Source organism: Salvelinus fontinalis, chromosome 3 (genome assembly GCF_029448725.1).
Source record: "Salvelinus fontinalis isolate EN_2023a chromosome 3, ASM2944872v1, whole genome shotgun sequence".
Lineage (NCBI taxonomy): Eukaryota > Metazoa > Chordata > Actinopteri > Salmoniformes > Salmonidae > Salvelinus > Salvelinus fontinalis.
The window spans coordinates 36,183,106-36,198,548 of record NC_074667.1 but is presented as its reverse complement, the minus strand read 5'-3'; the positions used below and the strand labels follow the sequence as shown (position 1 = coordinate 36,198,548).

Sequence of the window (15,443 nt, the reverse complement as noted above, 5' to 3'; positions counted from 1 at the left end):
CAAAACCAACTTACACCGAGTGGAAAGTTTTTCTCGAACATGCTTATTCCTGACATTGTCTGGAAAAATGCATGGTTAAGGCCTTACAAATATTGTATACCAAACAAAGTTAAGGAAGTGCACTTCAAAATTTTACATAAGATATATCCATGTAATTCTATGATATCCAAATGTGTGGCTATTGATGATATCTGCGTTTTATGTGAAAAAGATGGTGAGAATCTGTCCCACCTGTTCTTTGAATGTAAATTTGTGTCAGAATTTTGGGGAAACTTTGCAAAATACTTATTTACCATTATGAACACTACCTATGTTTTTGACATGAAATATATAATATGTTACTATTGCAATGAGAACAAGACCACTGAAATGATTGTGATTTTTTTTATTCTTGTTGCCAAATACTTCATACACAAACAAAAATTCCAAAATTCTATACCAAAATTACACCTTTTTTGGATTGAATTTAACTATTTTATTAAAACATTAACCCTAGTGAACAATAACAAGAATAACATTTTCCTAAATCATTACAATAAGATTTTTTCGTAGTGATTACAATTGCACTAGCACTTGTTTATTTTTTAAATATATTTTTTATTTGTTCCAGTATTTTCTCGTTAATACCTGCGTTCTGTTTTGTATGATGTAAGAATGTAAATTGTTGATCTGTATTTTGAATTTAAAAAAATTATAAATACAATTTAAAAAATGTAAACACACCATCATATATATTTATATTCTGGACTCTGACATTGCTCATCCTGTTATTTTGTATTTGTTTTATTTTTGTGTTTTGTTGGGTATTACTGCACTGTTGGAGCTAGAAACACAAGCATTTCGCTGCACCTGCGATAACATCTTGAAAATTAGGGTTATGCGACCAATAGCATTTGATTTGACATAACAATTCAGGAGTACGTCATCAATTCAATTATTCTACCTTGTGTCGTCAATACACTCCGTACAAAGGTGGCGACAAAGTCTGGGTAAATGCCATTTGAGGACCTGATTTGACTGATGTGAAAGGCAACCAACGGTATATCTGTCTGACGGCATTTCTGTGTTGCACCAATCACAGAGAGAGTTTTGCCCCTGATTCCACGTCATCTGGTATTAAGACAAAATGGACGCACTCAGCCTGGTACTGTTAGCGCTCTCATAACATGCATTTCATGTTATTTATGTTGATATTTGTGATTTGAATGACATTATGATATTGATGTATCAGGGGTAGTTGCCACTGATAGCCCAACAATGTAGAAGGACACAGTTTAACTAGTTGGTTCACAGAATTAGTAGCTAGCTAGCCGGCATGTTATGATTGTTGTCAGATTGCAACTGATCAGTCAGCTCTTGTCGTTCAAGTTGTTTGGCATCATGTTCACTGAACAAAATACAACATTCTCTTCATCAGGAACCCACTCTGTACACCGTGAAGGCTGTGCTCATCCTGGACAATGACGGGGAAAGACTTTACGCCAAGGTAACTAGCTAATCAACAGCAATGAATGAACTACCAGCACCTGCCCCCACAGTCAATGTGCTTCAAATCAAATCTTATTTGTCACATGTGCCGAATACAACAGGTGTAGTAGACCTTACCGTGAAATGGTTACTTACAAGCTTTTAACCAACAATGCAGTTTTAAGAAAATACCCCCCCAAAAAGTTAGATAAGAATAACAAATAATTAAAGAGCAGCAGTAAATAACAATAGCGGGGCTATATACAGGGGGTACCAGTACAGAGTCAATGTGCGGGGGCACCGGTGTCGAGGTAATATGTACATGTAGGTAGAGTTAATAAAGTGACTATGCATAGATAATAACAGTAGAAGGGGGAGCAATGCAAATAGTCTGGGTAGCCATTTGATTAGCTGTTCAGGAGTCTTATAGCTTGGGGTAGAAGCTTTTTAGAAGCCTCTTGAACCTAGACTTGGTGCTCCAGTACTGCTTGCCGTGCGGTAGCAGAGAGAACAGTTTATGACTGGGATGGATGGGGTCTTTGACCATTTTTAGGGCCTTCCTCTGACACCGCCTGGTATAGAGGTCCTGGATGGCAGGAAGCTTGGCCCCGGCTGGGCACTACCCTCTGTACGCACTACCATCTGTAGTGCCTTGCGGTCGGAGGCGGGGCAGTTACCATACCAATCAGGATGCTCTTGATGGTACAGCTGTAAAATATTTTGAGGTTCTGATGACCCATGCCAAATCTTTTCAGTCTCCTGAGGGGGAATAGTTTTTGTTGTGCCCGCTTGACGAATGTCTTGGTGTGCTTGGACCAGGTTAGTTTGTTGGTGATGTGGACGTCAAGGAACTTGAAGCTCTCAACCTGCTCCACTACAGCCCTGTCGATGAGAATGGGGGCATGCTCGATCCTCCTTTTCCTGTGGTTCACAATCATCTCCTTTGTCTTGATCACGTTGAGGGAGAGGTTGTTGTCCTTGCACCACATGGTCAAGTCTCTGACCTCCTCCCTATAGGCTGTCTCATCGTTGTCGGTGATCAGTCCTACCACTGTTGTGTCATCAGCAAACTCAATGATGGTGTTGGAGTTGTGCCTGGCCATGCAATCATGAGTGAATGGGGAGTACAGGAGGGGACTGAGCACGCACCCCTGAGGGGCCCCCGTGTTGAGGATCAGCGTGGCGGATGTGTTGTTACCTACCCTTACCACCTGGGGGCGGCCCATCACGAAATCCAGGTTCCAGTTGCAGTTGGAGGTGTTTAGTCCCAGGGCCCTTAGCTTAGTGATGAGCTTTGAGGGCACTATGGTGTTGAGCGCTGAGCTGCAGTCGATGAATAGCATTCTCACATAGGTGTTCCTTTGTCCAGGTGTGAAAGAGCAGTGTGGAGTGCAATAGAGATTGCATCATCTGTGGATCTGTTGGTGAGGTATGCAAATTGTAGTGTGTCTAGGGTTTCTGGGATAATGGTGTTGATGTGAGCCATGACCAGACTTTCATAGCATTTCATGGCTACAGACATGAGTGCTACAGATCAGTAGTCATTTAGGCAGGTTACCTTAGTCCCTGTGCCCAAGAACACTATGGTGGTCTGCTTAAAACATGTTGGTATTACAAACTCAGACAGGGACAGGTTGAAAATGTCAGTGAAGACACTTGCCAGTTGATCAGTGCATGCTCGGAGAACACGTCCTGGTAATCCGTCTGGCCCTGCTGCCTTGTAAATGTTGACCTGTTTAAAGGTCTTACTCACATCGGCTGCGGAGAATGTGATCACACAGTCGTCCGGAACAGCTGATGCTCTCATGCATGTTTCGGTGTTACTTGCCTCGAAGCGAGCATAGTAGTTATTTAGCTCGTCTGGTAGGCTCGTGTCACTGGGCAGCTCTGGGCTGTGCTTCCCTTTTGTAGTCTGTAATAGTTTGCAAGCCCTACCACATCTGACGAGCGTCGTAGCCTGTGTAATACAATTCGATCTTAGTTCTGTACTGACACTTTGCCTGTTTGATGGTTCCTCATAGCGGAATTTCTTATAAGCTTCCGGGTTAGAGTCCCACTCCTTGAAAGCGGCAGCTCTACCCATTAGCTCAGTGTGAATGTTGCCTGTAATCTATGGCTTCTGGTTGGGGTATGTACGTACAGTCACTGTGGGGACGACATCCTCAATGCACTTATTGAGAAAGTACGTGACTGATGTGGTGTACCCCTCAATGCCATCAGAAGAATCCCGGAACATGTTCCAGTCTGTGATATCAAAACAGTCCTGTAGTTTAGCATCTGCTTCATCTGACCACTTTTTTATAGACCGAGTCACTGGTCCTTCCTGCTTTAATGTTTGCTTGTAAGCAGGAATCAGGAGGATAGAATTATGGTCAGATTTGCCAAATGGAGGGCGAGGGAAAGCTTTGTAAGCGTTTCTCTGCTTCACAGCATGTCAATATTCATACAGCTGCATGAGTAGATGCAAAGTAGCCAACAGTTTTGTAATTTTACATTCAGCTGACTACCTGGGTAACAAATTGCCTGTGTGCTCAAACTATGACTTATTTTGTGACACTGTCAGTGCTTGACTTAGACTGAAATAGGTTCTGGTACTCATTTTGGGTGTTGGTACTGTTTTATATTTAGGTGTAGGAGCTCTACAAGCTCAAGCAGTATAACATTTGAGTTGCAAGTACTCTGCTCCGGTGAGCTCCTGCCCAAGTCAAGCACTTGACACACAGTATGCACACCTCGTCTTTTTCCACATTTATTGTTAGCCTGAATTTAAAATAGATTCAAATTAGATTTTTAAAAATGAAAAGCTAAAATGTCTTGAGTCAATAAGTTTCCAACAGTTCTCTTATGGCAAGCCTAAATACGTTCAGTAGTAAACATTTTCTTAACAAGTCACGTAATAAGTTAAATGGACTCTGTGTGCAATAATAATGGATTACATGATTTTTGAATGATTACCCCATTTCTCTACCCAACACATACAATTATCTCTATGGTCCCTCAGTCGAGTTCTGAATTTCAAGCACAGATTCAACCACAATGACATCGGAGGTTTTCTAATGCCTCGCAAAGACGTGCACCTATTGGTAGATGGGTATTCTTTTTTAAATCAGACACTGAATTTCCCTTTTGAGCAGTGGTGTAAAGTACTTAAGTCGTTTTTGGGGGTATCTGTACTTTACTATTTCTATTTTTGACTACTTTTACTTAACTACATTCCGAAAGAAAATAATTTACTTTTTACTCCATACATTTTCCCTGACACCCAAAAGTACTCGTCACATTTTGAATGCTTAGCAGAACAGAAAAATTGTCAAATTCACACACTTATTAAGAGAACGTCCCTGGTTATGCCTTCTGCCTCTGATCTGGCAGACTCACTAAACACACGTACTTTGTTTGTAAATTATGTTGGAGTGTGCCCCTGGCTATCTGTAAATAAATAAACATTAAGAAAATGATGCAGTCTAGTTTGCTTAATATAAGGAATTTGACAGTATTTATGTGTTTACGTTTGATACTTAAGTTTATTTAAAACCAAATAGTTTTAGACTTTTACTCAAGTAGTATTTTCCTGGGTGACTTTTACTTGAGTAAGGCATTGTTACTTTTACTCAAGTATGACAATTGGGTACTAATTGTTATTAATTACGCTTTGGGTGGTGTATCAATACACCCAGTCACTACAAAGATACAGGTGTCCCTCCTAACTCAGTTGCTGGAGAGGAAGAAAACCGCTCAGGGATTTCACCATGAGACCAATGGTGATTTTAAAACAGTTAAGAGTTTAATGGCTGTGATAGAACTGAGGATGGATCAACAACATTGTACTTACTCCACAATGCTAACCTAAATTACATAGTAATTGTCATCGGCAAGGACTAGGACATTTTTGTAGGATAAGAAGAAATAGAATAGAGCTAAGCACAGGCAAGATCCTAGAGGAAAATCTGACACTGGGAGACATATTTACCTTTCAGCAGGACAGTAACCTAAAACCCAAGGCCAAAAATACATGGGAGTTGCTTACCAAGATGACATTAAATGTTCCCGAGTGGCCTAGTTAGTTGACTTAAATCCGTTTGGAAATCTATGGCAAAACTTTAAAATGGCTGTCTAGCAATGATCAACAACCAACTTGACAGAGCTTAAGAGTTTACAAAAAGAATAATTGGCAAATATTGTACAATCCAGGTGTGCAAACCTCTTAGAGATTTACCCCAAAAGACTCAGCTGTAATCGATGCTAAAGGTTATTCTAACATGTATTGACTCAGGGGGGTTGAATACTTATCTAATCAATATATATTATTGTTTATTTACATGAATCTAAAAAAAACCCCCACATAAATCCCATTTTGTAACAACAAAATGTGGAATGAGGCAAGGGGTGTAAATACTTTCTGAAGGCACTGAATGTGATCTCCGTTTGACTTCTGCCCCACAGTACTATGATGAAACCTATCCCACTGTGAAAGAGCAGAAAGCTTTTGAGAAGAACATCTTCAACAAGACACACCGCACAGACAGTAAGATGTTTTTTCGACCTAATGAATCATATGCACTTCAGTTTACATTATGGTCATAGGCTTCAGTACTTGCTATTTCATCTCTTGCCAAAGGTTTTGAGTGCTGATCTGTTTTCAATTGCATGAAGGCTTCTGTGTATAACTGGTATAATGAAGATGTTGTATCATATACTGAACTCTCCGCTTCTTTACCCAGGTGAGATAGCGCTCCTAGAAGGTCTTACCGTTGTCTACAAAAGCAACATTGACCTCTACTTTTATGTTATTGGCAGTTCACATGAAAATGAGGTAGGCTGATGGTGGTATGCTAACAAAACACAATGAAACATTGCCTTGTGTTGGGTTGTTTCTCCCACAAAACATTGATACGTTTTGTTATTTGCTCCCCCAGTTGATGCTTATGTCAGTGCTTAACTGTCTATTTGATTCGCTCAGCCAGATGCTAAGGTAAGACTGCACTTTATTTACACTGAACAAAAATATAAATGCAACAATTTAAAGATTTGACTGAGATGCATACAATTCAAATAAGGAAATCAGTCAATTGAAATAAATTCATTACGCTCTAATCTATGGATTTCACCTGACTGACCTTAAAAATAAAAAGTAGTTGTGGATCAGAACCAGTCAGTATCTGGTGTGACTGCAGTTTGCCTCATTCAGCGCGACACATCTCCTTCGCATAGAGTTGATCAGGCTGTTGATTGTGGCCTGTGGAATGTTGTCCCACTCCTCTTCAATGGCTGTGCGAAGTTGCTGGATATTGGCGAGAACTGGAACATGCTGTCGTACACATCGATCCAGAGCATCCCAAATATGCTCAATGGGTGACATGTCTGGTGAGTATGCAGGCCATGAAAGAACTGGGACATTTTCAGCTTCCAGAAATTGTGTACAGATCCTTGCGACATGGGCCTGTGCATTATCATGCTGAAACATGAGGTGATGGCGGCAGATGAATGGCACGACAATGGGCCTCAGAATCTCATCACGGTATCTCCGTGCATTCATTTTCCATCGATAAAATGCAGTTGTGCTCGTTATCCGCAGCTTATGCCTGCCCATACCATAACCCCACCTCCACCATGGGGCGCTCGCCTACATGACGACATACACACTGTCTGCACGGTACAGTTGAAACTGGGATTCATCCGTGAAGAGCACACTTCTCCAGCGTGCCAGTGGCCATCGAAAGTGAGCATTTGCCCACTGAAGTCAGTTGTGACGCCGAACTGCAGTAAGGTCAAGACCCTGGTGAGGACAATGAGCATGCATATGAGCTTCCCTGAGATGGATTCTGACAGTTTGTGTAGAAATTCTTTGGTTGTGCAAACCCACAGTTTCATCAGCTGTCCGGGTGGCTGGTCTCAGACGATCCCGCAGCTGAAGAAGCCGGATATGGAGGTCCTGAGCTGGCGTGGTTACACTTAGTCTGCGGTTGTGAGGCCGGTTGGACGTACTGCCAAATTCTCTAAAGGCGGCTTATAGTAGTTGGAGGCGGCTTATAGTAGAGAAATTACAAGCATTTTGCTACACCTTCAATAACATCTGCTAAACACGTGTATGTGACCGGCTCTCACGTGTATTGCAACGGCTCTGGTAGACATTCCTGCAGTCAGCGTGCCAATTGCACGCTCCCTCAAAACTTGAGACATCTGTGGCATTGTTGTGTGACAAAGCTGCACATTTTAGAGTGGTCTTTTTATTGTCCCCTGTACAAGGTGCACCTGTGTAATGACATGCTGTTTTAATCAGCTTCTTGATGTAACACACCTGTCAGGTGGATGGATTATCTTGGCAAAGGAGAAATGCTCACTAACAGGGATGTAAACAAATTTGTGAGCGAAATAAGCTTTTTGTGTGTCTTTTATTTCAGCTCATGAAACAATGGGACCAACACTTTACAAATTGCGTTTACATTTTTGTTCAGTGTAGTTGAATAAGCAACTGAATGAGACATTTGTAACATTTTGTTAGTTTCCATAGAGAGGTCATGATGTGTTTAAGCTCCCTTTCTTTGTCCTCCTGCAGGAAAAATGTTGAACGGCGGGCCTTGCTGGAGAACATGGAGGGCCTGTTCCTGGCAGTGGATGAGATTGTGGATGGGGGGTAGGTAGAGCACTTATCTCACCCCAAAGCAGGGGTCTCTGTAGCTGTGTTTTCTCCTCTAGTATGTCCTTTGACTCCCTGACCAAACCAACTTTTCCATCTAGACTAGAGTACAAGGATACAAGACATGGCTGGACATTCATGCCTGGATGCTTTCAAAGACAGACATCACACTATGGAGTACAGCAAAACTATTCATCCCCCTTGGCGTTTTTCCTATTTTGTTGCATTACAACCTGTAATTTAAATGGATGTTTATTTGGATTTCATGTAATGGACATACACAAAATAGTCCAAATTGGTGAAGTGAAATGAAAAAAATAACTTGTTTAAAAAAAAATCACCTAAAAAAATAAATGGCAAAGTGGTGTGTGCATATGTATTCACCCTCTTTGCTATGAAGCCCCTAAATAAGATCTGATGCAACCAATTACCTTCGAAGTCACATAATTAGTTAAATAAAGTCCACCTGTATGCAATCTAAGTGTCACCTGATCTCAGTGTATGTACAGGTCAGGGACAAAGCTGTGGAGAAGTACAGATCAGGGTTGGGTTAAAAAAAAATATCAGAACCTTTGAACATCCCACAGAGCACTATTAAGTCCATTATTAAAAAAATTGAAAGAATATGGCACCACAACAAACCTACCAAGAGAGGGCCGCCCACCAAAACTCACGGACCAGGCAAGGAGAGGATTAATCAGAGGGGCAACACAGAGACCAAAGATAACCCTGAAGGAGCTGCAAAGCTCCACAGCGGAGATTGGAGTATCTGTCCATAGGACCACTATAAGCCGTACACTCCACAGAGCTGGGCTTTACGGAAGAGAGGCCAGAAAAAAGCCATTGCTTAAAGAAAAAAATAAGTAAACACGTTTGGTGTTCGCCAAAAGGCATGTGGGAGACTCTCCAAACATATGGAAGAAGGTACTCTGGTCAGATGAGACTAAAATTTAGCTTTTTGGCCATCAAGGAAAACGCTATGTCTGGCACAAACCCAACACCTCTCATCACCACGAGAACACTGTTTTTCATCGGCAGGGATTGGGAAACTGGTCAGAATTGAAGGAAGGATGGATGGCACTAAATACAGGGAAATTCTTGAGGGGAAACCTGTTTCAGTCTTCCAGAGATTTGAGACTGGGAAGGAGTTTCACCTTCCAGCAGGACAATGCAGGACAACCCTAAGCATACTGCCAAAGCAACACTCGAGTGGTTTAAGGGGAAACATTTTACATGTCTTGGAATGGCCTAGTCAAAGCCCAGACCTCAATCCAATTGAGAATCTATGGTATGACTTAAAGATTGCTGTACACGAGTGGAACCCATCCAACTTGAAGGGGTTGGAGCAGTTTTGCCTTGAAGAATGGGCAAAAATCCCAGTGGCTAGATGTGCCAAGTTTATAGAGACATACCCCAAGAGACTTGCAGCTGTAATTGCTGCAAAAGATGGCTCTACAAAGTATTGACTTTTGGGGGGTTAATAGTTATGCACGCTCAAGTTTTCTGTTTTTTTTGTCTTGGTTGTTTCACAATAAAAAAATATTTTTGCATCTTCAAAGTGGTAGTAAATCAAATGATTAAAAAAATAATTATAATACATTTAATTCCAGATTGTAAGGCAACAAAATAGGAAAAGTGCCAGGGGGGTGAATACTTTCGCAAGCCACTGTAGCCAAGATAAAGAGGAAGAACAAAAGCAATTCTTTGGCAACCTGGGTCGTTCCACAAAATGATTCCTTTTTGATATTTTAAGTAGAAATTGTGCACCAATATTGCCTTTTCAAAGCCTGTTATATTAAATGAAATATTGACCACATCGGAATTTTTTTTATTTTTATAAAGGCTTGCTGAAGTGCCACAATTCAGCGTTTTGACATGTCTCTCTGTGACGATGTCAACCCACTTAACCTGGAGAAATGTTGGAGGTTTTCTCCATAGTAAAGCCCTAGTTATTTTGTTGCTTTGAAAAAGTAATTTCTGAAGATGATTATTTATTTCACTTGATTAGTGATTAATTATAAGGCAAAATAAACCTATCCCTCATTTTTAAGGTCAATCCTGTTACTCTTTTTAATGTAATGAAACAATAAAAAATTATAAACAATTAAACATCTAATAGTCAAATCATAGTGTAAAAGCAGGTGAACTGGTTCTAACCCTTTTGGAAATTTCTTGTGTTTTGTGGTGGAAAACTGAGCAGGTCGAGCAGAACACGCCAACCCTGTTACCAATAGCTAGAAATGTTTTTTTTACAATCTAAATGTGTTTTTTGAAGCTTGCATTCAATTGCCCCTCCCTGTTGCACACATCATGCTTCCATTCCCCCTGTCACAAGGGGATTTATGGCAGATTTAAGATGAAATCGTCAACCCTGTTACTTTATTTTACTTTACTATAAATGATGATGTTCCTTTTATTTATCTAAAAGGTACTCATTTTGTGGAATGACCCACCTACCACAGATGGATTTGACCAGTTAAGTACTCTTACACAATTTAAGGTTTCTGAGACTGGATAGGCTCTCAGTCCAATATAAATCAACCATCCTACTAGTCCATAGCTAGGTGATACAATAGCCCCTCGAAGTAAGGTTATTTAGGGTTAGGGAGGATGCCCATTTTGCTTACCATTTAGATGTCAGCCATTGAGTGATCTGTGCTCCTCTGTCTTCCAGAGTCATTCTGGAGAGTGACCCTCAGCAGGTGGTGTACCGTGTGGCCCTCAGAGTAAGACCATTGATCCTCCTCCTCCTCAGTCAAACACCATGGTTCTGTTATCATGGAGTACTGTACTGCCCAGATGTTAACAACATTTAAATTGATCTGGACTATTTCTCTCTCACGTTTACAGGGGGATGATGTTCCTTTAACAGAACAGACTGTGTCTCAGGTAATTGCGCTTCTTATTTACGAGAAAATCTCATATTACCTTGTAAACCTAACCTGTTAAAATTGTGTACAATTTATTTTAGTACTACTAATAATTAGGTAGGTGTTTACATTAGTCTTATTTCACACATGTACATGTGAATTGTAAATATTTTTTGGGCATATCCCACTCCCCATGCGACACCCTCGGAGATTGGGGTCATGGCCAGGGACCAGCCATTATTGACAGCGACCCTGGAGCAATGAGGGTTAAGTGCCTTGCTCAAGGGCACATCTAGAGATTTTTTTTCACCTAGTCGGTTCTGGGATTTGAACCAGCAACCTTTCGGTTACTGTCCCAACTGCTTAACTGCTAGGCGATCTGCCGCCTGTTATACTGGAATTTAAACATGTGTTTTGATAGTAATGTGATTTGGATATCAGTGAACAACATGGCTGAGTGATGACTAGGTGGTTTGTCAGGCTAACAATCTTAAGCACATACTGTACCTTATGCTTCCCAGCTCTTTTTATCCCTAAAATGCCCTCATTGTTCTGTTAGCTATTTAAAAAATAATTTTATTTCTCTCCAACAGTATATTAAGCTACTATATTAGCTTTATTGTAATGAAAAGGGAAGAGAACAGAGGGGAGCGTACCCAAAGTATCTGCTAATGAGGCGCCACTGTTAGCTAGGTGGCGTGTCTCCACACCTGGCAGGCTCTCTGAGCGCTACGCTGATGGATTCTCCCATCTCACAGGCATTTTACTGGCTGCAGGTGTCTCCCTCTCCCACTCTGTCCATTAATCGTCATCGCCAACCCTGGGCCCGCACGCCTCATAATGGTTACTGAGAGACTTTAGTCTGCAGAATTAAAATGATTCATTCATTGATGTATCGTTCCTGTGTGTAGTAGTATTACTGGTGTCATCACACCACCACTCTTCCCTCATATCACAGTAGGAAAGTTCTGGAAGCTTCCTTCAGTGTTTCATACTGTATATTTTTTTCTACCTGTAGTTGGATTTTGAGGTGATGGACATTTACCAAACTATACAGTTCTGCCTTATGTGGGTTGCTAACGGCTTTCATCTTCTATAAACAGTATTAGAGGGACCGTATTAGAGAGACACTTAACTAAACCGAGTTCTCCTCACTCTGTTTTTCTCTTATTTCTCTATTTCAGGTGCTTCAGTCTGCAAAAGAACAGATCAAGTGGTCCTTACTGCGATAGGAGAGGTGTCTCTGCTGTCACATACACACCTACTAACACTCACTCACCTGATAACATCATTCCTATTCCTGTGTGTCCCAGAGATCATTGCACTGAAGTCTTCTGATTGGGCCACGAATCAGAACTAGCCAGGCCTACTGTGACATTTTCTATCCTCCATTTCCTGTCTGGATTAGCCATTCCCATGTGGTGGGAGATCCAGAGCTCTAATCGCCCAGACAACAGGATTAGTTTTTGTTGTCTCAACTCCACACATCCTTACTGTCTCTATGGCTGTTGGTGATTCCAACCTTTTCTATTACAGTACCAACAAATGTGATCTGACCAGTATGAATCACCCAGTATTCACCTATAACTCTGGGATTTTGCCTATTTTAGTGGGCATGGTGTAGTAGCTGTTAGCTGTGTTAATAATTGTATGGTATATGAAACATGACTATTAGTAAAACACTGAGCCGTCTCCTTGCTGTGCCCGTGTCTCTTTGTACACAACCTTTATTAGAGATTCCACTAAATGTGTGGTTGTGTAGTTGTGCATGAAGCATACATTTTGTGATTTAAATGTGATAATTACAAGGATTTGCAGGCTTTCTTTACATTGTGTTTCTCTTGTTGTGAAAAGAACTTGGATCAAATAAACTTTATTTAAACCAGCAAGAATTTGATTGGGTTATCTTGTTTGTGGTGCAGTAAAAGATTTGTTTGTTGGGAAAAAGTTTGTGAGGCTATCTTTTGCCGCAGTAGGGCAGATGCTGCAGTTGAAAGGAATTACATCGCCACCTGCTGGGAGACAAAGCCACTACAGTGCACATGTCATAGTAGTGACAGAGGACATACTAAGATATTTAAACAAATTAATCATACTGACTCATACTGACATACTAAAAGTTGCTTAACAGCAGATTCGGACACTGTGCGCATGACACCTCAATAGAAAGTAGGTATGACGATCACAACAGCTGAATGATCTATCTGCTAGAATGTGTTAGATTTTAGGAATCCCTGGTATACTGACAGCAGGTACACATTTTCTCCCGGTGTGTTTCAAAATGTCAAAAGTTGAGACTAAAAGTGTGTATGAGGTTTGCATACTGAGTGTGCAGAGGGTAGGGAAAGGTCACAGGGAAGCGCTGCTGCCATCCTGTTAATTTTCATCAGGGAACGTTAGTGACACCTCCGAGCCGTCAAGGACTCATTTCTCATCGGCTAATTACCCCGGCAGAGCCATAAAGAGGCAGAGAGGTAATTTATATTGATTACACAGAAACCAGGATAATTGACTGAAATGCCACCGTTTGGCATGCTCCTATGTTTTACATACACACAGACCGGCAGCATCTGAGTGTGTGTGTCCTGCAGGTTGGTGCCTATATCTAATAACAGGGAATGTTTACAAGTGTGTGAGTTGATGTATGTCAGAGGTCTATAATTAATGCCTATGATATGTGTATTATTGACAACGGGAATGTCCCATGGTTGGAGTTCTTGTCTGTCCGTTCAGGTCAGAATGAATATCTGCAGCGTCTACCATGTCTTTGTTTGCCTCCGTCTGTAATTGTCCCACTTTCAAATTTTGACTTCTGCTTGCGTAAACTCAGAGAAAAAAAAGCTTGTGCTTAAATATACATTTACCATTTAAACTAGTGTCACCTGCACTATATACTATTAAACAATTCAGTGATCCTACACATTGATTCAGTGATTCTACACATTGATTCAGTGATCCTACACTTTGATTCAGTGATTCTACACATTGAGTGATCCTACACCTTGATTCAGTGTCAAACAGTGAAAAGTGTGGCGGCATAGATCTTCGTTAATCTTAGCTCATTTGCAAAGCCAAATAAATCAAGGGTTTTGGTTGACATCATCGGATCCACCACCATTAGTCGAAATGAGATGATTGAATGGCCACACTGTGCTATCAGGGATATTGGAGCAGGAGTCTGCCTGATTGCATTCTGCTCCCATCTGTGTTGCTGTTATTATGGCCCTGGAAGCTGTGCAAACCCAAGGCATGTGATAAAGGGGAGAGAAAGACATTCGTTATGGGATGTGTTTTGCATAAACAAACCCAGAGGTGTGTGTGCGTGTGTGAAAGCAGGGTGAAATGGGATTCTGGGATTGTGTAGCAGTGTGAGAGATCTTAATGTTCAAAGCCAACGCATAACGGTTGTCGTCAAACAGGGATTGCGCCTGTGTGTGTGTGCGTGTATGAGAGCAGGGTGAAATGGGATTCTTGGATTGTGTAGCAGTGTGGGCGACCATAATGCCACCGTATAACAGTTGTTGTCACACAGGGATTGCGTCTGTGTGTGTGTGTGTGTGTGTGTGTGTGTGTGTGTGTGTGTGTGTGTGTGTGTGTGTGTGTGTGTGTGTGTGTGTGTGTGTGTGTGTGTGTGTGTGTGTGTGTGTGTGTGTGTGTGTGTGTGTGTGTGTGTGTAGTTTTTATGAGACGTGGGCCTGGGGCCGATATGCAGCATCTCCCCGCAGTTTAAACTGTGCTTTATGACTGTGGCTGTTTCTTGTTGTTTGCAGATTCTCACTGTCAATTCGGGCCCTGGGACGGAGAGACAGCCAAAAACAACACTACCACCACAACATTACCCCCTCCCTCAACTCCCTCCCTCCACTCATTCCACGGCTATAACTTACCACTCGAGCCACCAGGCGCCCCAATTCTATAGAAAAACGTGTAGCAATACCACAAGTAGTAATGTGAACATAAATTACTCTCAAATCTCATCTGTGGTCGCAGTGCATGTAAATGTACTTGGTTGTAATGGTGTGAGGTTGCAGATGTACAAGTTGGTTAGACAAGAGGGAATAGCACGCACACTGGCCAGTTATTCCCTATTCCACCCAGCGTACTGCAGGAGCTGCTGGAGAGACAGAGGGAAAAGTAATTTACTATTGGACATAGCGGGGCAGGAAAAGATAAATCTCCATTTGTTTGAAAGATTGAGAAAGAGAGATCATACATAGACATACGATGACAATGCTACCATGCCTGATGTCTACACATATCAGTCACACTCAAAATCAACATTTTTTGGGACCGAATGTCAGAGTAATGCTTTCTGAACTCCTATGGAGCTGCATAGCTGCACCCCACCCCGAGTCTGGAAACACAGAGGAAAGGAATTCCCTGTATCAAGTATGACTCTGAGACATGAAACTAGAACATATGGGCCTCAAGAATTAAAGACTGGAATTTGTATTCATCATTATGGCATT

At 41.4% G+C, this 15,443-nt stretch overlaps 1 protein-coding gene across 2 annotated transcripts; it reads left to right on the top strand.

Annotated features, from left to right (window-relative positions):
• The first annotated feature begins 1,074 nt into the window (after positions 1 to 1,074).
• On the top strand, positions 1,075 to 12,866 carry LOC129846476 (coatomer subunit zeta-1). 2 transcript variants are annotated; one of them, XM_055914424.1, is made up of 9 exons: positions 1,075 to 1,144; positions 1,418 to 1,486; positions 5,911 to 5,992; positions 6,189 to 6,280; positions 6,384 to 6,439; positions 8,024 to 8,101; positions 10,779 to 10,830; positions 10,955 to 10,993; positions 12,159 to 12,866. In XM_055914424.1, the coding sequence occupies exons 1-9, from the start codon at positions 1,127 to 1,129 to the stop codon at positions 12,204 to 12,206; spliced, it is 534 nt and encodes a 177-aa protein (XP_055770399.1). In that variant the 5' UTR covers positions 1,075 to 1,126; the 3' UTR covers positions 12,207 to 12,866. The 2 variants fall into 2 exon arrangements, with proteins under 2 accessions (XP_055770399.1, XP_055770407.1); XM_055914432.1 differs by lacking the exons at positions 10,779 to 10,830; positions 10,955 to 10,993; positions 12,159 to 12,866 and adding an exon at positions 10,533 to 10,772.
• The last annotated feature ends 2,577 nt before the right edge of the window (positions 12,867 to 15,443 follow it).